This window comes from Chiloscyllium punctatum, chromosome 41, assembly GCF_047496795.1.
Source record: "Chiloscyllium punctatum isolate Juve2018m chromosome 41, sChiPun1.3, whole genome shotgun sequence".
NCBI lineage: Eukaryota > Metazoa > Chordata > Chondrichthyes > Orectolobiformes > Hemiscylliidae > Chiloscyllium > Chiloscyllium punctatum.
In genome coordinates this window covers 44478358-44506193 of record NC_092779.1, presented here as the reverse complement: position 1 = coordinate 44506193, position 27836 = coordinate 44478358, and the positions used below count along the sequence as shown (strand labels likewise).

General features: G+C 39.6%; 1 protein-coding gene across 4 annotated transcripts in view; it reads right to left on the bottom strand.

Moving 5' to 3' along the window:
* Nucleotides 1–27836, bottom strand: part of dtnbp1a (dystrobrevin binding protein 1a) — a 193436-nt gene that overhangs the window by 163041 nt on the left and 2559 nt on the right. For 3 of the 4 annotated variants that reach the window (XM_072560825.1, XM_072560827.1, XM_072560826.1), the window contains exons 3-4: nt 25960–26010; nt 10405–10465 (exon numbers count right to left, since the gene is read on the bottom strand). In XM_072560825.1, coding sequence (XP_072416926.1) covers nt 10405–10465; nt 25960–26010 — 112 coding nt within the window. Of the gene's footprint in view, nt 1–10404; nt 10466–11592; nt 11678–25959; nt 26011–27836 lie in introns of those variants that run through there. The other variant, XM_072560828.1, reaches the window with a different exon arrangement.

Below are 27836 nucleotides of genomic sequence, written 5' to 3'. Positions count from 1 at the left end.
TTTTGACTCAGTGACACAAGAAGGAACTCCGATAGGTTTCCAAGTCTGGTGGTGAGTGGCTTGGAAGGGAACTTGTAAGTGGTGTCGTTCCCATATATCGGCTGCCCTTGTCCTTCTAGATGATAGAAGGTCATAGATTTGGAAGGTGCTGTCTTAGAAACCTTGGTGAATTTTTGCAGTGTATATTGTAAATGGTACACATAATTACCAATACATATTGATAAATGTTTATAGATATGGTGGCAATCAAGCAGGCTTTGGTTCTAGGAATCAAATTAAAGGACATGTCCTCAAGGGTCATAACCTCTGGATTACTGCCCGAACCACGTGCAAATTGGCATTGGGACACGAGAATAAGAGAAGTAAACATGTGGCTAAAAGACTGGTATAGGAAAAAGGACCCCCTTTTCATGGGGCACTGGCATTAGTACTTGAACAGGAGAGTCAAAGATTTGCTGCTGGAAAAGCACAGCAAGTCAGGCAGCATCTGAGGAGTAGGAGAATCGACGTTTCAGGCAGAAGCCCTTCATCAGGGATTGAACAGGAGAGATCTGTACTATTAGGGCAGTTTCCACCTGAACCGAGCTGGGGCCAGTGTTCTAATGAAAAGGGTAAACAGGGTCGTTAATAGGACTTTAAACCATGAATTTTTTGTGGTGGGATTGGATTCTGCATTGAAAAAAAGAACTCAGGAGAAGTTATATAAGTCTCCAGCACACAAAATAGGACAGTGCATTTGGAAAAGGTTAGGAATCAAACTTCAAACACACTGGATAAATGAATAACAATGAGAAGACGGACAGCCACTACAGGACTGAAGGTGTTGTATCTGAATTCATGCAGTATAAGAAATAAACTAAAGAGCTGGTGGCGCAGATCGAAATTAGCAGGTGTGATGTGGTGAGCATCATGGAGGCGTGGCTGCAAGGGGATCAGGACTAGGAACTAGGAACTAAATATCCAAGGATATATGTCCTATCAAGACAGGCAGGTCGGCAGAGGAGTTGGGGTTACTTTTTTAGTAAGCAATGCAATTAAATAAATAGCAATAAACAAAATTGGTTCAGATGATGTAGAATCTGAGAGGATAGAGTTCAGGAACCAGAAAGATATAAAAACCATCATGGGAGTTATCCACAGGCCTCCAAACAGTAGTCAGGATTTGAGGTATAAAATAGAAAAGGCTCATAAGAAAGGCAAGGTTATGATGAGCATAGAATATCAATATGCAGGCAGACTGGGAAGATCAGGTTGGTAGTGGATAGCAAGGAAAGGAATTTGTGGAATGTCAACGATATGGCTTTTTGGAGCAGCTTGTGGAGGAGGCCACTAGGGAATAGACAATTCTGGATTTAGTGTTGTGCAATGAGGCAGACTTGATAAGGGAGCTTAAGGTGGAGGAGGCAGTGACCGTAGTATGATAAAATTTACTGTGCAATTTGAGAGGGAAAGGTTGAAATCAGATGTAACTGTATTATAGTTGAATAAAGGAAAATACAGAAGCGTGAGGGAGGATCTAACCAAAACTGACCAGGATAGGAGCAGGAAAGACAGTGGAATAGCAAAGGCAAGAGTTTCTGGGAGTAATTTGGGAGGGGCAGCAAAAATTCAGCTGAGGAAAAAGAAGCCAAAAAGGGAGATCAGGCAACCATGGCTGACTAGGAATGTCAGGGACAGCACAAAAGCAAAAGAGAAAACACGTAATATCACAAAGGGCAATAGGAAACCCAGCGGATTGGGAAGCCTTCAAAGACAAAGTACAAGAAAAAAAGAAATATGAAGGAAGATGATTAAATGAGTATAATCTAGCCAGTAATATTAGTGATGATTTCATGAGTTTCTTTAGACTGATAAAAGGCAAAAGCGAACACTGGGCCATTGGAGAATGATGCTGGAGAACTGGTAGTGGAGAACAAGGAAATGGCTATGGAAATGAATGAGTACTTTGTATCAGTCTTCATGGTGGAAGACACGAGTACTATCACAAACATTCAAGCATTTGAGGGCAGAAATTAGTCTGGTGGCAATCACCAAGGAGAAGTTGCCAGAAAAAACTGAAAGATCTGAAAGTGAACAGATCACTTGGACTAGACAAGTGACACCCTAGAGTTCTGAAGGAGAAACCTGAAGAGATTGTACAGTCATTAGTAGTGATCGTTCTGGTATCACTGGAATCAGGGAGGGTTCCAAACAACTGGAAAATTGTTAATGTAACCTCCCACCCCCGCCCCGTTTATGAATGGAGTAAGGCAAAAGACAGGAAATTATAGGCCAATTAGCCTGACCTCAGTCAGAGATACACAGCATGGAAACAGACCCTCCGGACCAACTCATCCATGCCGACCAGGTATCCTAAATTAATCTAGCCCCATTTGCCAGCACTTGGCTCTTCTCCCTCTAAACCCTTGTTATTCATGTATTCATCCAGATGCCTTTTAAATGCTGTAATTGTACCAGCCCTCCACCCCTTCCTCCGATAGCTCATTCCATACATGCACTCTGTGTGAAAAGTTGCCCCTTAGGCCCTTTTATTTCTTTCCCCTGCCAGCATAAACCTATGCCCTCTAGTTCTGGACTCCCCCAACCCAGGGAAAAGACCCTGTCTATTCACCTTATGCATGCCACTCATGATTTTATAAACCTTTACAAGGTCACCCCTCAGCCTCCGACGCTCCAGGGAAAACAGCACCAGCCCATTCAGCCTCTTCCTATTGCTCAAATTCTCCAACCCTAGCAGCATCCTTATAAATCTTTTCTGAACCCTTTCAAGTTTCGCAATATCTTTCCCATAGGAAGGAGACCAGAATTGCACGCAATATTCCAACAGTTGTCTAACCAATGTCCTGTACAGCCACAACATGACCTTCCAACTCCTGTACTCAATACTTGACCAATAAACAAAAGCATACCAAATGCCTTCTTCACTATCCTATCTACCTGTGACTCCACTTTCAAGGAGCTATGAACCTGCATGCCAAGGTCTCTTTGTTCAGCAACACTCCCTAGGACCTTATCATTAAGTGTGTACGTCCTGCTAAAGTTTGCTTTCCCAAGATGCCGCACCTCGCATTTATCTGGATTAAACTCCATCGGCCACTTCTCTGCCCATTGGCCGGCAGGTTTGCTACTGCAGCACAGCTACGTTTAAACTAAGTAACGGGGGGAGGGGGAACAAACTGGATGTTTAAGAAGGAAATTGAAGGGAAAGTTAGAACAAGGGAAGTCAAGAAAGACAACTGTATCAATGAGGCAGAAAACTCAAAAAAGGGATCATGCTGTAAGGTTAAGTGAAATAGGAGTTGATGGGAAGGGTGAGAGCAGTAACAAATTAAAAATACTATACATAAATGTACGAAGCATTAGAAATAAGATGGATGATCTTGAGGCTCTTTTGGAAATTAGCAGATACGATATTGTGGGGATAACTGAGACGTGGCTTCAAGTGGACAGGGCCTGGGAAATGAATATTCAAGGCTATACGTGCTATCGTAAGGACAGACTGGCAGGCAGAGGGGGTGGGGTGGCCTTGTTGGTAAGGGATGATATTCAGTCCCTTGCGCAGGGAGACCTAGAATCAGGGTATGTAGAGTCAGTGTGGATAGAGCTGAGAAATTCTAAGGGTAAAAAGATCCTCTTGGGAGTCATCTACAGACCCCCCCCCAAACAGTAGTCTGGATGTCGGATGCAAATTGAATCAGGAGCTGAAATTGGTCTGTCGCAAAGATGTTACTACAGTTGTTATGGGGGATTTTAACATGCAGGTAGACTGGGAGAATCAGGATGGTATTGGACCTCAAGAAAGAGACTTTGTGGAGTGCCTCAGAGATGGATTCTTAGAGCAGCTGGTGCTGGAACTGACCAGGAAGAAGGCAATTCTGGATCTGGTATCGTGCAACGAACTAGAATTGATCAGGGACCTTGAAGTGAAGGAGCCATTGGGAAGTAGTGACCATAATACAATAAGCTCCAATCTGCAATTTGAGAGGGAGAGGGTACAATCGGAAGTGACAATACTTCTATTGAATAAAGGGAACTATGGAGCTATGAGGGAGGAGCTGGCCAAAGTTCAATGGTGCAATACGTTAGCAGGGATGACTGTGGAGGAACAATGGCGGATACTTCTGTGTATTATGCAGAAGATGCAGGATCAGTTCATTCCAAAAAGGAAGAAAGATCCTAGGAGGCGGCATGGGCGGCCGTGGCTAACGAGGGAAGTTAAGAAACATGTAAAGTTAAAAGAGAAAATGTATAACATAGCAAAGGTAAGTGGGAAAACAGAGGACTGGGAAGTTTTAAAGAACAGAGGATTACTAAGAAGGAAATACACAGAAAAAAAATGAGGTACGAAGGTAAACTGGCCAAAAATATAAAGGAGGATAGGAAAAGCTTTTTTAGGTATGTGAAAGGCAAAAAAAATGGTTAAGACTAAAATTGGGCCCTTGAAGACAGAAACAGGGGAATATATTACAGGGAACAAAGAAATTTCAGAAGAATTGAATTGGGGAAGACACAAGCAATCTCCCAGAGGTAACAGTGGCTGAAGGACCTGAACTTAAGCGAATTTATATTTGCCAGGAATTGGTGTTGGAGAGACTGTTAGGTCTGAAGGTTGATAAGTCCCCGGGGCCTGATGGTCTACATCCCAGGGTACTGAAGGAGGTGGCTCGAGAAATCGTGGATGCGTTGGTGATTATTTTCCAGAGTTCGATAGAGTCGGGATCAGCTCCTGCGGATTGGAGGGTGGCTAATGTTGTACCACTTTTTAAGGAAAGATGGGAGAGAGAAAACAGGAAATTATAGACTAGTTAGTCTGACCTCAGTGGTGGGAAAGATGCTCGAGTCTATAATAAAGGATGAAACTATGACACATCTGGATAGTAGTAACAGGATAGGTCAGAGTCAGCATGGATTTATGAAGGGGAAATCATGCTTGACTAATCTTCTGGAATTTTTTGAGGATGTAGCTCTGAAGATGAACGAGGGAGATCCAGTGGATGTAGTGTACCTGAACTTTCAGAAAGCCTTTGATAAAGTCCCACGTAGGTGGTTAGTGAGCAAAATTAGGGCGCATGGTATTGGGGGCAAAGTACTAACTAGGATTAAACGTTGGTTGGCTGATAGGAAACAAAAAGTAGTGATAAACGGCTCCATTTCGGAATGGCAGGCAATTACCTGTGGGGTGCTACAGGGACCAGTGCTGGGACCGCAGCTTTTTACAATATATATTAATGATATAGAAGATGGTATTAGTAATAAAATTAGCAAATTTGTTGACGATACTAAGCTGGGTGGCAGGGTGAAATGTGAGGAGGATGTTAGGAGATTACAGGGTGACCTGGACAGGTTAGATGAGTGGACAGATGCATGGCAGATGCAGTTTAATGTGGATAAATGTATGGTTATCCACTTTGGTGGCAAGGACAGGAAGGCAGATTACTACCTAAATGGAATCAATTCAGGTAAAGGGGCAGTACAAAGAGATCTGGGTGTTCTTGTACACCAGTCAATGAAGGTAAGCATACAGGTACAGCAGGTAGTGAAGAAAGCCAATAGCATGCTGGCCTTCATAACAAGAGGGATTGAGTATAGAAGCAAAGAGGTTCTTCTGCAGCTGTACAAGGCCCTGGTGAGACCACACCTGGAGTACTGTGTGCAGTTCTGGTCTCCAAATTTGAGGAAAGACATTCTGGCTATTGAGGGAGTGCAGCGTAGGTTCATGAGATCAATTCCTGGAATGGCAGGACTACCTTACGCTGAAAGATTGGAGCGACTGGGCTGGTATATCCTTGAGTTTAGAAAACTGAGAGGGGATGTGATTGAGACATATAAAGGTTATTAAAGGATTGGACACTCTAGAGGCAGGAAACAGGTTTCCGCTGATGGGTCAGTCCCGAACCAGAGGACACAGCTTAAAAATACGGGTAGACCATATAGGACAGATGAGGAGAAACTTCTTCACCCAGAGAGTGGTGGCTGTGTGGAATGCTCTGCCCCAGAGGGCAGTGGAGGCCCAGTCTCTGGATTCATTTAAGAAAGAGTTGGATAGAGCTCTCAAGGATAGTGGAATCAAGGGTTAAGGGGGTAAGGCAGGAACAGGATACTGATTAAGGATGACCAGCCATGATCATATTGAATGGTGGTGCAGGCTCGAAGGGCAGAATGGCCTACTCCTGCACCTATTGTCTATTGTAAATCGGTGGTAACCCTCTTCACTGTCCACTACACCTCCAATTTTGGTATCATCTGCAAGCTTCATTATTTTTTAAAGCCTAAATCAAATTGGTCAATCACTCATGCAAGACATTTAACTGGATATAGAATGGTAGTGAAATATAAAAACAATTCACTGCCTGTGAATTTAACATTAAATGAACACAGTAAGGTCTTAGAGAGTGTTGCTAAACAAAGAGACCTTGGAGTTCAGGTTCATAACTCCTTGAAAGTGGAGTCACAGGTAGATAGGATGGTGAAGGCAGCGTTTGGTATGCTTTCCTTTATTGGTCAGAGTATTTGAGTACAGGAATTGGGAGGTCATGTTGCGGCTGTACGGGACATTGGTTAGGCCACTGTTGGAATATTGTTTGCAATTCTGGTCTCCTTCCTATCGGAAAGATGTTGCGAAACTTGAAAGGGTTCAGAAAAGATTTACAAAGGATGTTGCCATGGTTGGAGGATTTGAGCTATAGGGACAGGCTGTTTTCCCTGGAGCGTCAGAGACTAAGGGGTGACCTTATAGAGGTTTACAAAATTATGAGGGGCATGGATTGGATAAATAGCCAAAGTCTTTTCCCTGGGGTCAGTGAGTCCAGAACTAGAGGGCATAGGTTTAAGATGAGAGGAGAAAGATATAAAATAGATCTAAGGGGCAACTTTTTCACGCAGAGGATGGTACGTGTATGGAATGAGCTGCCAGAGGATGCGGTGGAGGCTGGTACAATTGCAACATTGAAGAGGCATTTGGATGGGTTTATGAATAGGAAGAGTTTGGAGGGATATGGGCCAGGTGCTGGCAGGTGGGACTAGATTGAGTTGGGATATCTGGTCTGCATGGATGGGTTGGACTCTATGACTTCATGAATATAGAGGTGATAATACAAGAGCATAAACCAAAGTGCATACAGCCACTAGATGGAGCAGCTGCTATTTTAAAAATCACAGCGCTTATTGTGGTATAATTGCATATTGAAATGCAACAATTATAACAGAGTCTAAATCTCATCACAGATGTTCATTAGTTTCATATATCTCAATATTTATCATACAACATTGTAACATACAGCAACTAAAGAAGATTGAACAAAATAATTATACCAACCTTCTCATAAGTTATAACCACTTTCTATGATGTTTATACTCCTGTATAGGTCAAATTTTGAAGACTATTTTTAAAGCTGAAATTAGGGGATCAACTAATACACGAGATATTTTTGAGGGAATGAAATTCATGCTTGGTAGGAGTCAAAAAAATGGACAAACGAGCCAGATCTCAATATGAACTAACAAACAACAAAAGGAAAAAGCATGATGGCCATTATTAAGTATTTATCTACAAAATAACTGTTTCCATTCTGGTTGTACCATATTCCAGTTACCAGTACCATAAAGTGCATGTACAAAAATTAATAGGTATACCAGCAGGTGGTCAGGCCATCTATTGGAGGTATTTGTACAAGACAATTCATGAAATAAAAGCAGAGGGGCAGTAAACAAAAAAAAGACAGTATTTTATTTTAAAAAGACTGCTTGAAATAGTTAATAATAAACACTTTACATAAAAAAAAACGATTCACAACAACTTTTCTCACTGTATATCACAAATATTGAGATAGCTGCTTAAAACAAAAGTTACATGCAAAAGTCCATTAGAATCCTTCAAATTTCTTAAATCTTTATAACTACATTTGGTTGCACTATACTAATGGTAGCATGAAGAGAAGATATGACCACCTCTAACTCCCAATTGCCTAGTGCTACCCAAGTCTCCTGTTGTCATCCAGACAGCCTTCTACCACACCATCTCCATTCCTCACTCCATTGCTCTAACTGCCCCCCAAAACACAATAAAGACAGGGTCCCCCTTGTTCTCACTGACCACCTCACCAGTCTTTACATCCAATGCATCATTCTTAAACACTTCTGCCAACTCCAACTAGATCTGACCACCAGTAACATCTCCCCCCTCCTGCAAGGGCCGTTCCTTTTGCCAATCCTTGGTTCGCATCACTCTCCCCACCAGCCCCCTCAAACCCCTAGGTACCTTCCCCTACAACTGGAAATGATGTAAAATATGCTGGCACACTACCCCCATCCCCATCCCCTTCGCCTCCATCCAGGGCCCCAAATCCATCCAGCTGAGACAGCAGTTCACCTGCCTCGCCTAGTTTACGGTATCTGGTGCTCCAAATCTTCTCTGCATTGGGAAGACCAAACGTAAACGCAGGGCATGTTTTGCCGACCATCTCAGCCAGGCCTGCAGACCTTCCAGTCATTTTAATTCCCCTTCCTACATTCTTTGCAACATCACTATCCTTGGCCGCCTGCCACAATGAATCAAACCGCAAATTGGAAGAACAACACCTCATCTTCCGCATAGACAACCTACAGTCCGGAGAACACAACATGAGTTCTCAAATTTCATACAACATCCCTTCCCATCGCCCAACTCCCTTCCCAGCTCCTTCCCCTCCCTTCCATTCCTATGACCAACTCTTCCTTCCAGCCACCAATTCCTCCCTTCAACCAACCAGGTTGTACCCTCTACCTGTGTTCACCTATCTCCACCTCACCACACTGCCCACCCACCCCTTTCTCTGAAGCTCCCTTTACACCCAGCCCCAATCCTAAAGAAGAGTTATACCCGAAAAGTTAACTTCCCCACCCCCTGATGCTGTCTGGCTCACTGTGTTTTTCCAGCCTCCTGCTTGTCTACCCAAGTCTCTAAGAGTCCAAACATTCCCTCAATACTTCGTTATACATCAGATTAGGAAATGCTTCAGCACAGCCCTATTCCTCAATACCCATTACCTTAAATAACCGCAGACAGAGTCAAGAGTGTGGTGCTGGAAAGGCACAGGTCAGGCAGCATCTGAGGAGCAGGGGAACTGATGTTTCGGGCATAAGCCCTTCATTAGGAGTGAGGCTTGTGAGCCAAGGAGCTGCGAGATAAATTGGGGGGGGGTGGGGAGAGAAAGAGAAGGTAGCTGGGAGTGTGATAGGTCAGTGAAGGTGATAGGTTGAAGTGCAGGGTGGGGAGGATAGGTGGGAAAGAAGATGGCATTCATCTACCTATTGCACTTAAGCTATCTTCCCCCCTCCCCTCCCCCCTCCCCCCCCCCCCCCCCCAGCCCCATCCCACTCCCATTTATCCCCCCTCCAGACCCCCCACCCCAGCTCACAAGCCTAACCTGCTGTGTTTTTCCAGCACCACATTCAACTCAGATCTCAAGCATCTGCAGTTCTCACTTTCTCCAACAGAAGACACCTGCACTACTATGATCACTAAAGTCAAAACCTAAGACCTATGAGCTGACAGAAAAAGATTAGTGAGATCACAAATGCAGCTGATTGTTAGACAGAAGTACCAAGTGGTAAAGAAGACTGGAAATGAAAGCATGCGGAATTAATTAAATACGACACAACGCCAATAGCACTCAATTACTGAAGTTGTTGGCATCTTGCTTACAACATAATTTGAAAAGAATAGGAATATTTAAGGTTCCTCAGCTAATAATGAAGTAAAGTGAAACATTGTATTGCATATTATAGCTTCTAACTAAAGATAACTTCAGTTACACAAACTAATCAAAAAAATTAGAAATCAAAATAGGAAGGTCTCCTTCCTAAGGAGATGTTGCCAGGGTTGGAGGATGTGAGCTATAGGGAGAGGTTGAACCGATGGAGGCTGTTTTCCCCGGAGCATCAAAGGCTGAGGTATGTCCTTATAGAGGCTTACAAAATCATAAGAGGCATGGATAGGATAAATAGACAAAGTCTTTTCCTTGGAGTCAGGGAGTCCAGAACTAGAGGGCATAGGTTTAGGGTGAGAGGGGAAAGATATAAGAGAGACCTAAGGGGCAACTTTTTCCACACAGAGGGTGGTACGTGTGTGGAATGAGATGCCAGAGGAAGTGGTGGAGGCTGGTACAATTGCAACATTTAAAAGGCATTTGGATGGGTATACGAATAGGAGGGTGTGGAGGGATATGGGCTGGGTGTTGGCAGGTGGGACTAGATTGGGTTAACATATCTGGTCGGCATGGGTGGGGGTTGGACCGAAGGGTCTGTTCCCGTGCTGTACATCTCTACGACTCTATAAGACATTCAAAGTTTAGGAATTTTATTTGAGCACTAATTCTTGAAGGGTTCACAGAGATTAGAGTTTTTAAATATACGCGGATATCATACCTCTCCAACTTTAGCGCACTCTTCGGTTCGTTTATGCAGAGCTGCCCATGTATTCTCATACCTGCAAACAAAAAATACAGAATGATAAGATTTCTCTGAATTTATCAAGTATTCCTCTAAAGAGGAAAGAACAACTTGAATGTATACAGTTTTTAAGTGGTGCTGAAATGGCTGCTAAAATTTGTTAATTTTTTTCTTGGATTAAAAATAAAAACATTTCATATATCAAAAGAATCTTTCATATGCTGTAGAGTACTTTCAAAAGATGGTTACTGAAAAGCCATTGTTTTCAATTTTAAAATGGGAATCATAAAGGGAGGTAATGGGTGGTGAGAAAGTTTGACCAAAAATGTTAACTTTCAATGAAACTGAACAACTTTTCAGTAAAAATCAAAATTCTACGGCTGTCACATAGATCAAGAGGCAAATGTAATACTTTACCCAAGTGTGAAACTTGTCTTAAACGTTCTACAACCAGCTGTGCAAAACATTTTTGTTTCCATCTCTGCAATTTTTTTGTGAAGTATTAATGCACTCAGGAACAGTTACCTACTTTCCAAGTTCAGAACCAGATCTCAAATTCACTTTTAGTATGTGAAGTTATAATTGCTGAATATAGTCATAACATAACATTTATTTAATTAAACTGTATAGGATAGATATAAACTAAGTCAAATGTATTTCACAAGATGCCGTTAATACATTTGAAACTAGGTTGTCCATTTGTAATAGTAAAGGCTTATGTTAGAAAATACAAAACTATGAAATAAGCATATTAAGTTGGACCAAAAATATTTTGGCCCAGCTTTAAGACTGAAAGTCAGCACACATGTGGTAGACAGAATTAGACAGACAGCAAGTGAAGCGCAACCCAAGATTGTCTGATATCAACTGCAGAAAAAAAGTGAAGATGGTAGAGATCAGAGTGTGGGGTGCTGGAAAAGCACAGCAGGTCAGGCAGCATTCCAGGTGCAGGAGAACTGACATTTCGGGCATAAGCCCTTCATCAGGCTAATGTTGGGATTGTGACAACTAATTTGCACTTCACAAACTTATTCCTGACCATACGCACATTTTCTGAAGGCATTTGAAAATGCTGCCACATAAAAGGTGCAAAGCAGAAATAAAGGTTAGGGTAATGTACCAGCATGAATAACAGATTAGCTGGGAGGCAGAAAACAGACTCACATAAAATGGTTTTTCTGACTGACAGGATATGGCGAGTAAAGCCATAAGGATCTATAGTGGAGCCTCTGCTTCTTACAATTCATACCAATGCCTTGGATCGAGGAAGAAAAGACAAAGTAGATAAATTTGCAGATGCAAAGAGAGATAGGTAAATATACTGTGGAAAGGACATAAGGTGGTTACATACAGAAATACAATGAGTGAGAAAATAGATTGGTTATAATGTGGGAACATATAACAAAAAATAATTTTACTTTAATGGAGAATAATTACAGAATTCTGAGGTGCAGAGGGATCTAGATATTAGACTGCAGGAGTCACCAAAATTTGTTAAGCCAACAAAGCAAATAAAGATTACTACCCTTTATTACAAGAAGAAATGAATACAAGATGCTTTCCTTCAGTTACATATAGCATCAATGAGACCACATCTGCTGTACATTTCTGATCACGTTACTTAAGGATGCACTTGTGCTGTAGCAGTTCAGAGAAGGATTACTAGATTAATACCTGGAATGTCTTGAGGAAACTTTGAACAGACTTTGTTTCCACTGGAGTTTAGTGCAGCAATGGGTGACTTGCTTTAAGTATGCAAGATCCTTGGCAAAAAGGACGTGGAAAGTATATTGCACCATCGGTGAGTCCATAACGAACAAATCTTCAGCTCTGACCACAGCAACTCAAAAACATTATGAAGATGGATACATAATGCAACTAAAAAGCCCATGCATCAGTGTTGTAGTGTCTGAAAGTGCAAAAGCATTTCCATAACGCATAAAAAAAAGTCTAATACAGTCACCAGCATTAAGTGTTGCAGTCTACAGATGAGAAAGTTGGACTCTGCAAAAAGGAGAATGAGAAGAGTATAACAACTTTTGAAATGTGGGTATTGTAGGATGCTAAGAAGCAGTTGAATGGCAAGTTACTGGGTTAGCTCGAGAGTAAAATTCTGAAATCAAACCACAATTAGAGAGAGAAAGATAGTCAACTATGGACACTGGAAACAAAGGCACAACAGTCATGCCCTGGCAAAAATTGAAGATAGAAACAAAAGAGGAAGAAAAATGGGTAGGATAGATAAAAGATGCAGACTGAAGGAGGCTTGAAGAAAGCCAGAAAAAGCAGCACGGTAATGCCAACACCCCTAGTAAACTATTATGAAAATGAACAAATGGATGAATATTCCGCTGAAGTGGGCAAAGTGCAAATCATTTAACACTACAAAGTAACATTGTATTATATAAATGTTGTGTTTTTTTTTAAATAATGCCAGCTCTTTCATTGTCTTCATCATAGTCAAATCAAAAATGTTTTTTTTAAAAAGAGAGAGATTGGGCTGAAGTTGCTTCAGTACCAAACAAATGTTAGGTGTTCACTGCACATGCATGCTAAGATTCACCATTGAAACTTGTTATAATTAGAAAACCATTCAGACATAGCATAGAGGAAATCTGGAACCTGTGTGGTATCTTGTTGAAGAATCATTAACAAGCAACGTCAAGTCTGAACAGAAGTGCCAGGTGGACACTTCAACTTATAGCACATGAGGTTCCCTTCAGCACATTATGGTTCCCACCAGCCCTCCAGAAGTACAACCTGTCTCGCTCCCTACATAAACCTTTTCACATGTGCATTTTTTGTCTTCAAGTAATGGTCTAATTCCCCTCTGAATAGTTCAATTGAGCTTGCTTCCACCACACAAACACAGTCAGTACATCCCAGGCCTTAACCATTTGCTGCATGGCAAAGGTTTTTGCCTCTTTCATTAATCATTTTAAACTGGAGTGCTCCCAATCTCTAACCTCTTAATGATTGGGTACAATTTCTCCTGATCTACTCTGTCCAGATCCCTCATGATTTTGAATACCTCTATTACATCTGCCCTCAGCCGCTTCTCTTCCAAAAAGAGCAGTCCTAGCTTCTCCAATTAAACTGCCTAAACTGAAGTTCACTAACCATTGAATCATTCTCATGAACCTTCGGCACTATTTCAATACCTTCATACCTTAAGTGCAATACCCAGAAGCAAACGTGATACACCAGCTGTGGCCAAACTAACATCATATACAAGTTCAACATAACCTCCTGCTTCTTACACAATCCTAATTAATAATGCCAAGGATATTGTATGCTTTAATTAACCATTTTCACAACACATACTGCACATTTAATGATTTATGCAAGTAAACACACAGATCTTTCTGTTCCTAAACTTTCCTATAACAATGTCTTCACAAATTTTAATAACTTCATAGATTGAATGCTGCAGCAATAACTGTCTGGAATAAGCTGGTAAGGAACAAAACAAGCTGTTACAGAGACTGAAAGCAATTCACCATTGCATAAACAAAACTGCTTTGACACCTACTTAATAAACTGAATGCTTTTTGCCACAAGGACAACTGATTGCAGTGCAGAAGAATTTAAGGTGCTAACTACACGAAAGCGGTGTCTTCGAACAGATAGTTAAGGACAAATGGAACAAGGAAAAAGAAGCTACTTCTGATAAAAAGGTAAGCTTACAGGGGCAGCAGGGTGGGTCAGTGGTTAGCACTGCTGCTTCACAGCGCCAGCACATGGGTTCAATTCCAGCCTTGGGCGACATCACCTGATGAAGGAACAGCACTCCGAAAGCTTGTAATTTCACACAAGTCTGTTGGACTACAATCTGGTGTCATCTGATTTCTGACATGTTAAAACAAAGCAGATAGCAATAAATAATTATTTTTTTGGTAATGATAAAATGTAGTGTGAATGGTTTTTCACCTGAATAGTAGCCAGGCAAGTAAACGGTCATCTTGGTGGCCTAACTTGTTTTTTATACATGTTGTGACACTTGCTGGACAGGATTATTGGTGCACTGTTCTTAGTTAAGCCATGACACCATGTTCCTCCTACCAAAACCAAACACTTCACATTTGCCATTTGTCTGTTATTCCAACTTGTTTATGTCCTTTTGAAGTTCTAAAGTTTCTTGCTCATCAGCTCACATTTTGATTCATCTGCAAATTTTGATTTTTTTTTATTCATGCATGGGATATGGACTTCACTGGCCAGGTCAGCATTTATTGCTCATCCCTCATTGCCCTTGCGAAAACTATACTTTCGACACCAAGGTCCAAGCTATTAATATATATTAAAAAGACTCCTTTTCCTAACACTGATCCTCTCCTCTCACCTCAAAATTTTGCTTTTTAATTTTGAATTCCCCTACCCTAGGGAAAAGAACTTTGCTATTCAATTTATCCATGCCCCTCATGATTTTATAAACCACTATAAAAGGCCACCCTTCAACTTCCCAAGTACGGTCAAAAACATTCCAACCTATCTAGCTTCTCCTTATAACTCAAATCCTCCATTCCTGTTAACATCCTTGTAAACCTTGCATCCTCTCCATTTTGGTATCCGAGAAAATAGTGTAAGCAAATTATATTCAATTAGACATTGTACAATAATATTAAAAACAATAGGCACTTTGTACACCTCACCTTAAACTATACAATAAATCATTGCCAATAGTAGAAACTCAACCTAATGAATTACAAAGATCACAAATGTATTGTTTATAAACTATTTTTCAAAATTAATACCAACTTAAGATACAAGCCTAGTGACAGAATTTAAATTTCCAGAAATCAATCTTTACAGATACCAATTAATATTATGCTCCTCTTTCACAAAGATAAAATTACGCTTAATCACAATTACCTGTAAAGGTTTTCATACTGACTATGAATTCCAGTTGAATAGTCAACAGAAATATCAAATCCACTTATTCGCACATATCTATCTTTGCCACATTTGCAGGACAACTGATTTAGATTAGATTACTTACTTAGTGTGGAAACAGACCCTTTGGCCCAAGTCCACACCGACCCCGAAGCACAACCCACCTAGACCCATTCCCTTACATTTACCCCTTCACCTAACACTACGGGCAATTTAGCATGGTCAATTCACCTAACCTGCACATTTTTGGAGTGTGGGAGGAAACCCATGCAGACACGGGGAGAATGTGCAAACTCCACATAGTCAGTCGCCTGAGGCAGGAATTGAACCCGGGTCTCAGGCGCTGTGAGGCAGCAGTGTTAATCGTGCCGCCCATTAGATCTCAATGCTGCAGTTCCTCAAAGTTGGCACCAATAGCAGTAGCACATTGAAAATGAGAAGTCCCTTGAAATCAAACCTAGTTGAGTCATGAGATCAGATTTGAACATTCAAAATCGTAATTTCAAAACTGCAAAAACCTTAGTGTGCACAAACCTTTTACCCTGCAGTATTTAATAATCATAACATCAACCTATCACCAGATCTGAATTATATTTCTTCCTTGTACAAATGCATTCTTTTCTTTAACCGCTGAGTGTTAGGGGAAGAGGGAGGGAGGATGGTGTTAAGATTTAGTTAGGTATGTAGGATTGGAATTTCAGAATGAACATGTCAACAAATAACCTTTAAACCCACAGAAAGCTTTTCCATCACACAAATTGAGCACACTCAAGGGTTAAGAAACACATTTTCCTTTTGATTACAGACAATAAGGGATCAGAGGTTTCAGTTCACTCTCATCACCATCCTTATCAGAGGCCTGTACTTAAAGGATGGTAAATCTATGACAGGTTTGTGACATGATGGCTGGAATATTATATTGACTTAAAGGCAAAATTATATCACCTTCAGAAAATATATTCATATGAAGTGTGAGCAATTTGAGATAAGTATAAAATGGTTGGAAGAATAGACAATGGTACCCAAAGCTTTACAACACGAGTTTGCTCACCCAACATTGGAGCTCATATAGACTTACCGAGAGAGATTGATTGCATGACTATTGTAAACAAGAGGTATAAGATAACTCCATTTTTCCAGCCTAAAAACAAGTTTTTGTATTTGTGCAATACTCACATCAATTCTTACACCATAAATGCATGCTTTATTTGCCCTATTACTGGGTGCAAGGCAACATGGGCTAAGTTGTGAAGATGCACTTGAGTTTAAGACTATGCATGGCAAAAGATCTTTCAATAAAAAGATAAATTGTGAAGCTGATTTCAAGCTATAACTTGCAATACTGGCAAACTTATTAAACAGCTACACTGTGATAAGAGAATGCATTGTTAGCAAAAAAACTGGTCAACGAATGGAAAATGAACATTATAGCCAAGACCAAATGCACAGTAAAAGGACAGGAACAACACACTGGCCTAATCTTGAGAAGCATATACTGGACTAGATTAAAAATCTTCACATCTTATATCATCACAGAAATTCAATGTGCATATATGCATTTGTGGGCCAATCAAACAGAGTCTAGCAAAGAATCAGAGCAACAGCTAATTAGTTTAGCTGATTTATGGAATTAAAGTATTAGTGTTTCAGAAGGCCAACAAAATCACAGCCTATCAAAAGATGTCAATGTCAAAATTAACATTTTGCAGCAGTTCATGAGCAGCACAAACAGCAGAAACAGAAGTACCCATAACATCTGATCAGCAGCGTTCATGAAATGCCCTTGATTTTTGATGTTAATCTATGCAGAGGAAAAGTATAAAAATGGTTCAAGTGAAAACTAGGGGACATGAGAAGACACCCTTGGATGGCAAAAGGAGCAAAATTAAAATCTATGCTGATTTTCAAATATAAACCCATGAAGATCCTTGTGGAGAGGTTTATGTGCATAATCATGGCAGTGAAAATGAAATTGTACCACACAGAATACAGTTATTTAGTGTAGCAAATGTTCCGATCTCATAACTAATGAGATCGAGAGCTGCACGCGAAGAGATAACATTCAGATTTCAGCTTTATTGGGTGTCTAACTTTTGAGCTCGACTTGTACAAGTGTTCCTCAACAAGACGATGTACACGCCAAATAGGAGGATGGTTGACAGAGAATAGATCCTTCACAAAGATTGGGGATATGCATGTTGTGCATGAACTTGACATGAATTATTGATGTTTTCATTCTCATTTCAAAATGGCAACAAACAATATGCTTGTTGTGAAATAGTGTGTTTTAGGTTATCTGAACTAACTCACTCACCAGCTTGCTGTATTCATTAACACCATCTTTACTAACCCACTCACAAACTACCACCACATTCATGTTTCATTCATTCATAACTTATTCAAAACTATCATTCATTCATTAAACTGCAGTTCTGTGGTATATTTACTACCATAAGATAGGATTGTTTTAAATTTGGTCTTTCTAATCAAAACAACCCTTTCAAACCCATTACTGCACCTCCACACCTTATCAGCCCTCACTACTTGAAAAAAGTGTAGCATACAGAACAATACTAACCCTGCCATCAAGTCTCCATGAAGCATGATAATATTTATCAGCCCTTACCAACCATCTCTTTGATCTGAATGAATTCCAGAACACCAAACAAACAGTTTCCACAATTAGTATGTACTTGTTAAATATCTTTTAACTGGGCTGATATCCCTTTAAGAACCTGTCAAAACAGCGCTTACGTGAAATTGCACGAATGAAACTCACACCAGCAAATAGTAAACAAACCTCACAACCCGAATCATTTTAATATCCTTTATTCTTTTAAGTACAAGTACAATTTATAACTTATTTAGAGCATATAAGCCTAGTGCTTTTATTAATATTAACAAATTACAAAAGGACTAACACCTCGTAATTATAGAAGCAGACCGGACACTTTATCCTCAGGAGTATCAGCCAGCACTTAGCACAATGTTTTAACCCATCCCTGGACTGAAGCCCTTCAAACCCTTGTGTGCTATAGATAAAACAAAGTACACCACAGTAATGGCATTTTAATATACGTAAGAATTGTGTATAAAGAGGCTAGTGTAAGAACTGTATTTCGGGATTCTATTACCGCCTCGAACTGGTGCTACTTGCGGTTGCTGAATCGGTCATTATTTGAACACGATCCCACACAGTTTATACAGCTGCACAGCAATGGAAACAAACCCATCGGTCCAACTCATCCATGCTGACCAAACATTCTAAGTACTCTTGCTCCATTTGGCAGTATTTGGCCAATATCCTTCTAAACTCTTCCTATTCACACAGGGCATTGCACTGTAGAAGGTCGCTATAGAAAATCGCTATACGCACTCAGTAAAAAGCTCGCATTGATCAAACAGCATTATACCTGAACGATCTGTATACCCATCCAGATGCCTTTTAATGCTGTAATTGTACCAGCCTCCACCACTTCCTCTGGCAGCTCATTCCATACATGCACCACCCTCTACATGAAAAAAGTGCCCCTTAGGTCCCTTTTATAGCTTTCCCCTCTCACCCAAAACCCATGCCCTCTAAATTTTGGTCTCTCCTAACCTGGGAAAAAGACCTCAGACATTCACCCTAACCATGCCCCTCATGATTTTATAAATCTCTATAAGGTCACCCCTCAGCCTCCGATACTCCAGGGAAAATAGCCCTAGCCTAGTCGATCTCTCCCTAAAGCTCAAACTGTCTAACCGTAGCAATATCCTTGCAAATCTTTTCTGAACCCTTTCAAGTTTCACAACATCCTATAGCAGGGAGACCAGAATTGCATGCAGGATTTCAAAAGTGGCCTAATCAACATGTACAGCCTCAACATGACCTCCCAACTTCTATACTCAATGCACTGACCAATAAAGGCAAGCATACCAGGTGCCTTTTTCACTATCCTTCCTACCTGTGACTCTACTTTCAAGGAACTATGAATCTGCATTCCAAGGTCACTTTATTCAGCAACACCCCCAGGACTCATATTTCATTCTCCGGTGTAAGATGTTTGAAAGGGTGTTTGGAGAGCTTAAAATTTGACTAATGCTCAGGATTACACTAATCAACAACTCCATTACTTAGCATGTAATGTGATCTCAGGATGATAGAAGTAAACTAGATGGACCTCAAGTTTACTTTCACCCAATATCTCGTCCATTCACAGAAAGTAAATTTCTCCCAAAATTTAAAGACATGATTTTTACTCATTATCTGTGCTTTTTGTATTAAGGTCCAAAACCTGCTTATAACTGAAGACAAAAGCAAAAATGTTGTGGGAAACAAACCTTTACCGGAGACTGCAGCAATCCTTATGAGGACTATAGATGCATGCAGTATGATTTAACAACGGCAACAACATCCCTCACCACCGCAGTTTTAAAATGGTTGGAATCTAAACTTGATCATGGGTGGTGCTGTTATACCAAAATAGCCATAATTAATGCAGTTATTTAAAAAAAGCAGGATTTAGCAACTCTCAAACTGTACAATACTGTACTTTCAAAAAGATCACTTCATAGATTTTAGAATCCACTGGCAACCCCAAGGAAGTGTACAATTGAAATCTGTGACTTGACCAGTTGTTATTTAGTTTGTGTGCCAACTTCAGCTCCCAGTCTGGAAAATCTGATGGCCTTTTCCTGGACCTTTCACATACATCGGAGTGTCAATATACTCAGCTTCAAGTAACCTCTTCAAGGTTTTATCCAAAGACTTCTAGTCTGGGATAATTATTAAACTCCTTACTTGAAGATAATCTATTTTTCCCTTTCTCAGGAGCAGTGCTTTACACATCCATCTGCACTTAAGACTTCTGCACAATTGCACCAGTTGGAAACTAAGAAAAAAACCCTTTAATTTCCATGCTATGGTTGTTCCTCCTAAACTTAAAAGAAAATCAACTTCAGATTTTCTAACTGAAACTTAATGCCTAATAGCTTACCTTGCTTGATCTTATACTCTCCTAATGCAAAAGAAATCAATTAGTCCAAAAAGGCTATTTCTCTTATCAAGTTGGTATAAACAAAAAATCACCATGCCTACAGAAATACAAGTTAATTAATATTTCAGGTGCAGAAAAATCCATACATCACTAATTCAAAATAACTTAAAAATACATTATATCTAAAAATAAATAAATATCACACCCCATACATCACAATTTTGTCCCCTCCAAAAATAATGAAAATTGGTCTTTAAGAGGCATTTTCATTGCTTAAAAGCTGTCTACACATCACTATGTTACATTAACTGTGCTCAAGTGTTGACAATAGATATATAATAAATTCCACATTAGCCTTATTTTACATATGTTCATTGGTTCCACATCACCCAGTGTCTTGCACATGGTCTCAACTGAGGGCTCGCTATATCATTTCCTTTCAAAGCACATGAACAATTATCAAATTATATAGTTAGAGAAATTTGCTCTGTCAATTTTAGAAAAAATGTTTCTAAAACAGTGAATGATTGTGGCCTGTAAAAATGACAGTTTCTTCCATGTTGTTGTCAATACATATTTAAAAATGTTGAAAAGCCATCACAAAGCAATATTACTTTTTGAATAGTTGAACATTGTTTACATGTGGTCAGTTTACAGGTAAAACCATTGCTGTGGTCAGCACATTCAAATTTTCAAAGGCAAAGGCACTTTTCAAATTTTCTGCCTTTTTCAACAAATTTGTTAAAAGGTGATATGATAGTGCTGAAGCTGACAGTAAACTAGCAAAAGAATCCACTTGTACCAACATTAAGACAAAAATCACACATTTTCTCCAAGGCACAGGAAAATCCAAAACAGCCCGTAAGTCATTTATCTATGTGTAACTAGGCCTTGTCCCACAGTACGGCACAAATGAATCACCTTTGCCATGGCAAATTAACTGAGCCAAATTTATAACAAAGTTGGTTTTTGTAGCTGAGGAAAAACTTCAAACACTATAAACATCCTTCCCAGATCTGGCTAAAACAACCATGTTGTTGATATAAACAAAACTACATACTCCTTTTATTACTTTATCAGTTAATTGTTGCTGGTGCTTTTTTCATTCTAAATGATATGACTTCACACAGGTAAAGGCCATCTGGTGTTGACCAAGTTGATATTTATTTAAATCTGTTAACAGAACCTGCCAACACCTTTTCAGCTAGATGATTATTGTGACAGATCCGGTGTTCCAATTTCATCATTACAGTCCAACAGTTTTGTTAGCATCTTGGCTTTACGAAATCAATTTCAAATCTTTGACCCATCAGTTTTAGCATCATCACGATAGGTTAGGTTCAGCTACAATGACTTAGTTCAATCATGCTATTGTACGTAATGAACTTAATCTCTTTCCCCAATTGAGCTATTCTCTGGATTAAATAAGTAATGATCCCCCAAATTAACATAATGAATAGCAAAACAGTGTGTCCCAGCCTATTAGCACAGATTTGTTTATAATTCTGTAATAGCCTAAGTCACTCCAAAGTTTTATCTTTCAGAAACCTATGATCTAATAACATTTTAAGGACCTCCATGCTTCCAAGTCTGATTGGTGTAAGATGAAATTTTGAACTTTCCATTTCAAATTCACTCTCAGAAATGAGAAGAGTGTGGAAATGCTGGAAAAACTCAGGAAGTGAGAGAGAGAATCTGTGGACAGGACAATTCTTACTACTTCAGTTTGCGACCTGTAAGCCACTGGAAATTGGCATCATATCAAAAGTATATTTGGCATATGATATCAGCACTTCAGACTATGCCATACATTAGAATTCAAAAAGGTTATGTGTAATGCATATGTAACAAAAGGATAATTTTTTATGACCATATGAGCAAGAAACAAGAATAGAGCACTTGGCCCTTTCAGCCTGCTCCAATATTCGGTAAGATAACAGTTGATCTGATTTTTACGCCCTATCTTTACATCCCTGCATATCCCCGATAACCATTTTTGTTTTTTTTAAATTGATTCATGGGATGAGAGTTTCACTAGCTAAGCTAGAATTTATTGCCTATTCCTAATTACCCACAGGAGTCAATCACATTGCTTTGGGTCTGGAATCACATGAGGCCAGACCAGGTAAGGATTGCAGTTTCCAACCTAAAGGACATTAATGAACTAGATGGATTTTTCCAACAATTAACAAAGGATTCATGATCATTAGATTCAATGTTATTGAATTCAAACGCCACCACCTCCATGACAGGATTCAAACCCAGGTCCCCAGACATTAGCCGAGTCATTGGATTAAGCATCTAGCAATAATATCATCAGGCCATCACCTACCCTCCTTGCATCCCTTGGCAATCAAGAACTTCTGTACCATAAAAATATTTTAAAAGGGTCTGCATTCACTGCCTTTTGAGGAATAAAATTCTGAAGAGTCACAATCTTTATTCATCTTAAATGGACAAATTATTATTTCTACAATACGACCCCTCGTTCTAGATTCCCCACAAGAGCAAATACCTTTTGACATCCGTGTGGTCAGTCCCCTCTAGATCTTATCTATGTTTCAATCAAGTCACCTCTAACTTTTAAGTTCCACAGGATATAGGCATAGCCTGTCTTGCCTTTCCTCATAAGGCAATCTGCTCATTCCTGCCATTAAGTCTTGGAAATCCACGGTTTACCGCAGCCTGAACATATTACAGGGAACATTCTGGAAACAGGGGGCTGCTGGGAAGGTAGATTTTCCAATTAACTGAACGGGTTCGCTCCTATCCGCAGTTTCAGGCTTCTGTGATAGGTCTTGGAACGTACCCCCCCCACAGATACGGGTGGACTACTGTAATTTCACATTTTACTACATTGCACATAATTTACAAGATTTCTTCCACTCATTTATTCTACCTATGTCACTTAGTAGGCTCTTGAGTCTTCTTCAGAATTCAGTTTCCTACTTATCTTTGTGTCATCAGCAAATTTAGCAACCATGCCTTTGATCACTTCATTCAAATTATTTAAATTAGAAACAGTGGAGGCCCCAGCATCTCTCAACCATCTGCCAACCTGAAAAAGAGCAATTTATTTGCTGCTTCTTGTCAGCCAGCCAATCTTCTACCCATGTCAATCTATTATCCCTACCTAATGGGCTTTTATATCCTATAATAACTTTTGATACTGCACGTGATCAAATGTCTTCTAGAAACCCAAGTATAATATCCATTTGTTCCTCTTCATCTACAGGACATGATACTTCAATGAACGCCCATAAAATTAGTTAAATACAATTCCTCTTCGGCAAAACCAACATAGTTTTGTCAGATTATCTGTGCAAGTGCCATGTCATGACACCTTTAATATTTGCTAATATTTTCCATACGACAGATATGAAGATTAATAGTTCGTATTATCCTGTTTTCTGCCTTCCTCCTTTTGAAGAATTAGCTATTTCCTGACTCAAAAGGAACCTTTCCAGAAACTAGCGCGTTTTCAAAAATTAAAATCAACGCATCAACTATTTCACAAGCTACTTCTATTAACACCTTAGGTTGAAATCAGTGAGAACCTGGCAACTTGTCAACTCTTAGAACTACTTGCCTGATAATTGTAATTTTGAGTTACTCCCTCCTTTTCAATTCCTGATTATTATTCTGGGTTGCTACTTGTAATCTCTTTTAGGAGTAAAGCTGCAACACTATGACTCTAAAAGCACGAAGCCAAGGCACTTCAAGTAAAACTTCGTTCAACAAAATAGCAGCACACCTTGCAGTAACATGCTGTTAAGTCAAACTTCCTGAATCTTTGGATAAGTTTTTTAAGCAAATGGTTCAAATGAACACAAACTCTATGCAAAGGATGAAACTAACTTATGTTAAGCAACTTCATCAATGCACCTGCAGTATTATTCAAAATTGTTTCTCATGTCAAGTGCTGCTTTTTTTTAAATAAACACAAGTTACAGCACTCATTTACAGTGATTCAAAGCTAAACTTCATACATATTCTCAAATTCAGGAATTTCTTAAGATTCATAGTTGCATTTTCTAGACAGTTCTATAATTAGCTTGCGTTCAAAATTAGGCTCACAGGTTTATGATGAGTGAATGAATGTTTTTTTTAAACCTATCAAATTGTGCAACTTATACTGACACAACAATGTAAATTTCAAAATTTTAATAAATGTTCACAGATAGAAAGAATCAGCAATAACCTTTACTAGAATAAGCGGTGTCCTGAGATAAAAGGACAAGGAATTAAAAGCAATATGCAATGAATCATCCTTGGGGGAAAATGGAGTCGAAACTACATAAACTGCTTTAACATCTGCTTGAAACCAGTTGCCTTATGACAAGTGGACAATACGATTCTCTATATAAATAACATCTTGAGGTGAAGGAGTTAATGGCAGGACAGAGTGTTTCAAACAGGCTGCTAACACCAAATGTAATAAGGAAAAGATAAGCTAATCCTGATAAAAGGTAAGCTACAAATTTGATGACCCTAGAAGTGTTGTGGATGAACACATCTAAAGTCTCAAGAATGTCACATGACAAACTTCACAAGACAAAAAAATCCTGCAAGAGTTCAACTTCAGGATTCTTCAGCAGGGCGGCACAGTGGCACAGTGGTTAGCACTGCTGCCTCACAGTTCAATTCCCGCCTCAGGCGACTGACTGTGTGGAGTTTGCACGTTCTCCCCATGTCTGCGTGGGCACCCTCCGGGTGCTCCGGTTTCCTCCCACAGTCCAAAGATGTGCAGGTCAGGTGAATTGGCCATGCTAAATTGTTCGTAGTGGTAGGTAAGGGGTAAATGTAGGGGTATGGGTGGGTTGCGCTTCAGCGGGTCGGTGTGGACTTGTTGGGCCGAAGGGCCTGTTTCCACACTGTAATGTAATCTAATCTAAAATGTAATCTAATCTAATCTAAAAAAACTCCGGAGAACCACCCTGCATAAGATTCGAATCCTGGATACCCGGAGACAGACTGTTGGTTGGAGTCGTAGCTATACTCAATTAATGGTTGAATTTAGCTAAATTGGGTTGTGGCTTAACTTGCTTAATTGAGGGTCTCAATTTGGTTGCTACATACAATGAAGTTTAAATAATTGGTTTAGTATTTGATTGTCTAAAGAGATTTGTTAATAGTAGTTGAATGAACGGTTACTTGTGGTAATTTATAAACAATAGCAGATATAGGTTTTTTTTCCCTCATTAACAATATAAATCTTTGGTCTCTCAGGAAATCAAGGATTATATGGAGCTGGCAGACATACAATACACTTCCTTCTGTAGGGGGAAGATTCAAATCAGGACTTCTAAAAGAGAATTTGATAAGCTCCTGAACAGAAAAGATTTGCAGGGCTATATGGATAAGCCAAGTTGCTCTTGCAAAGAGAATACAAGTGAATGGCCTTTTATTTCTGCTGTCAGCATTCCACCTTTCAATAGAATGGTTGCTCTGCCCAAGTTGCTCTCTGACAAATGTTCTTGATTTGGGAGGCTCAATTATTTTCTCTTTTTATTTAAACAAGAGATATGCAGTCTTTCCATTTTAACAAGTGGATACAAGAACTGAGTACCTTACTAATACATCTGAACAGTGATAGAAACTTATGCTGTGAATGTTATGCTATCGTAAACTATCAACAAGTATAACTAACTATCCTTACTTGCTTAGTAGCTCAGCTCCTGCAGCAAACTTTGGCAAACCATCTGCTGTGCTGTGAAAATAAACAAACATCACAGTTGTACTTTAGCTCGAAGTATGCAGTTTGGAAACATTTTAATCAAGAACTTTAGCATTATATTGCTACATTACAAGAAGAATCATATTTTCAAAAAAGAAATTGAGACACTTGGTTATCATAAACAGGAGCTCATACAGGTATCCAAGTGTCTGGTTTTCAACATTATGGCTGAGAACTAGAAAGCTGACAGGTAAAGGCATTAGGAAAAGATGAGGACTGCAGAGGCTGGAGAGTCAGAGTTGAAAAGGGTGGCACTTGGAAAAGCGCAACCATCCAAGCAGCATCTGAGGAGCAAGGGAGTGGACATTTCAGGCATAAGCCCTTCATTAGGAATGGCATTATATTAACATTATCTAGTTGTCACTCATTGCCACTTTTACTTGGACCATATCAAATATTGTGATGTGTAGAGAGTGTTCAGGAAGAGGTGACAGCTCTGATGTGGTGATGGGTCATGCTTTAAGTAGTTTATCCACTTTGGTCAACACTGGACACAGCTGTCCCTTGTAAATCCCACAAGTTGTCTGCATGCAGTAACAGTCACACCATGAACCACTGTTTTGACAGGTGGGGGCTGAATTAGAATTCAAGTTAACGTTAATTTCACATATACTCATAAGAGTACAGTGAAAAGTTTACAAGTCGCCACTTACTGCGCCATCTTAGGTACAGAAGGTACCTAGGTAGATTCTTAAGTACAAGTTGTTAGGGAAAAACATTTAGAAAAATAAAAGGAGTAAATTACTGCAGATGCTGGAATCTGTACTGAAAACAAAATATGCTGGAAATCACAGCAAGTTTGGCAGCATGCATGTCGAGAGAGCAAGCTAACATTGAGTCTGGCTCTGATGAAGAGTCATCTAGACTCGAAATATTAGACAGAGATTGTTTTGAGAAGCAGAGCAATTTTAAAAACATTATCACTGGAACAAAAATCAATGCTCTTGGATTAAAGAAGTGATTATATCAAGATTGATTTGATAAAATGATGAAATCATCTCTCAAATCCTGCACGGCAAGACAATCTAATCTTCAACTCCAAAAGAGACACGTTCTGACACCTAATAGTAATGGTTTTGAGAGCTGCAAGATAAATCTATGGCAGGTTCCACACCATTGCTCTCTGCTAATCGTTCATCCTTAAATTAAAAAAAACAAAATCAGGCAGAAACAATATAGACAGATGGGCAGAACATGCACATTTTGCTGTACAGAACTACCAAAGTCATCCACACAGCCATCAGTCCCTAGTTTGAGTTGCTTTCTTCAAGAAAGCCACTACAAATGAATTTAGGAAAGGCTTCATGAAAAGACAAGAAATCCAGTTGAATTTCTTTAAGGCAGCAGGTCCTTAAAGGCTTTTGAACAAGATCCTCTCATGCATTTGGAACAATGAAAAGTTGTCAAATAACTTTCACAATGCTATAATTTTTTGCTGTCTAGAAAAACAAAGGAAGACTAGCAGTGTATGTCAACTACTGAGCTTTTTCAATTCCCTGAATAGCAATTTTGCTTGTATCATCTTTAAAAACTTATTAATATGGCAGAAACAAAACTACCCGAGGTACTGTGCAGCTTTCACCAAGGATGCCACACTGTTCTCTGATGCTCACAGTGAGAAAATTCTGGAAAACTGCTTTAAGTAGAACATGGTCCTTTATTTCATTTGTGTTTTCCTCACAAAGACTTTTGACACAGTCAATAGGATGATCCTCTGGAAAATCCTCACTCCTGTTGAAGGGCTTATGCCTGAAACGTCAACTCTCCTGCTGCCTGACCATTTGTGCCTTTCCAACACC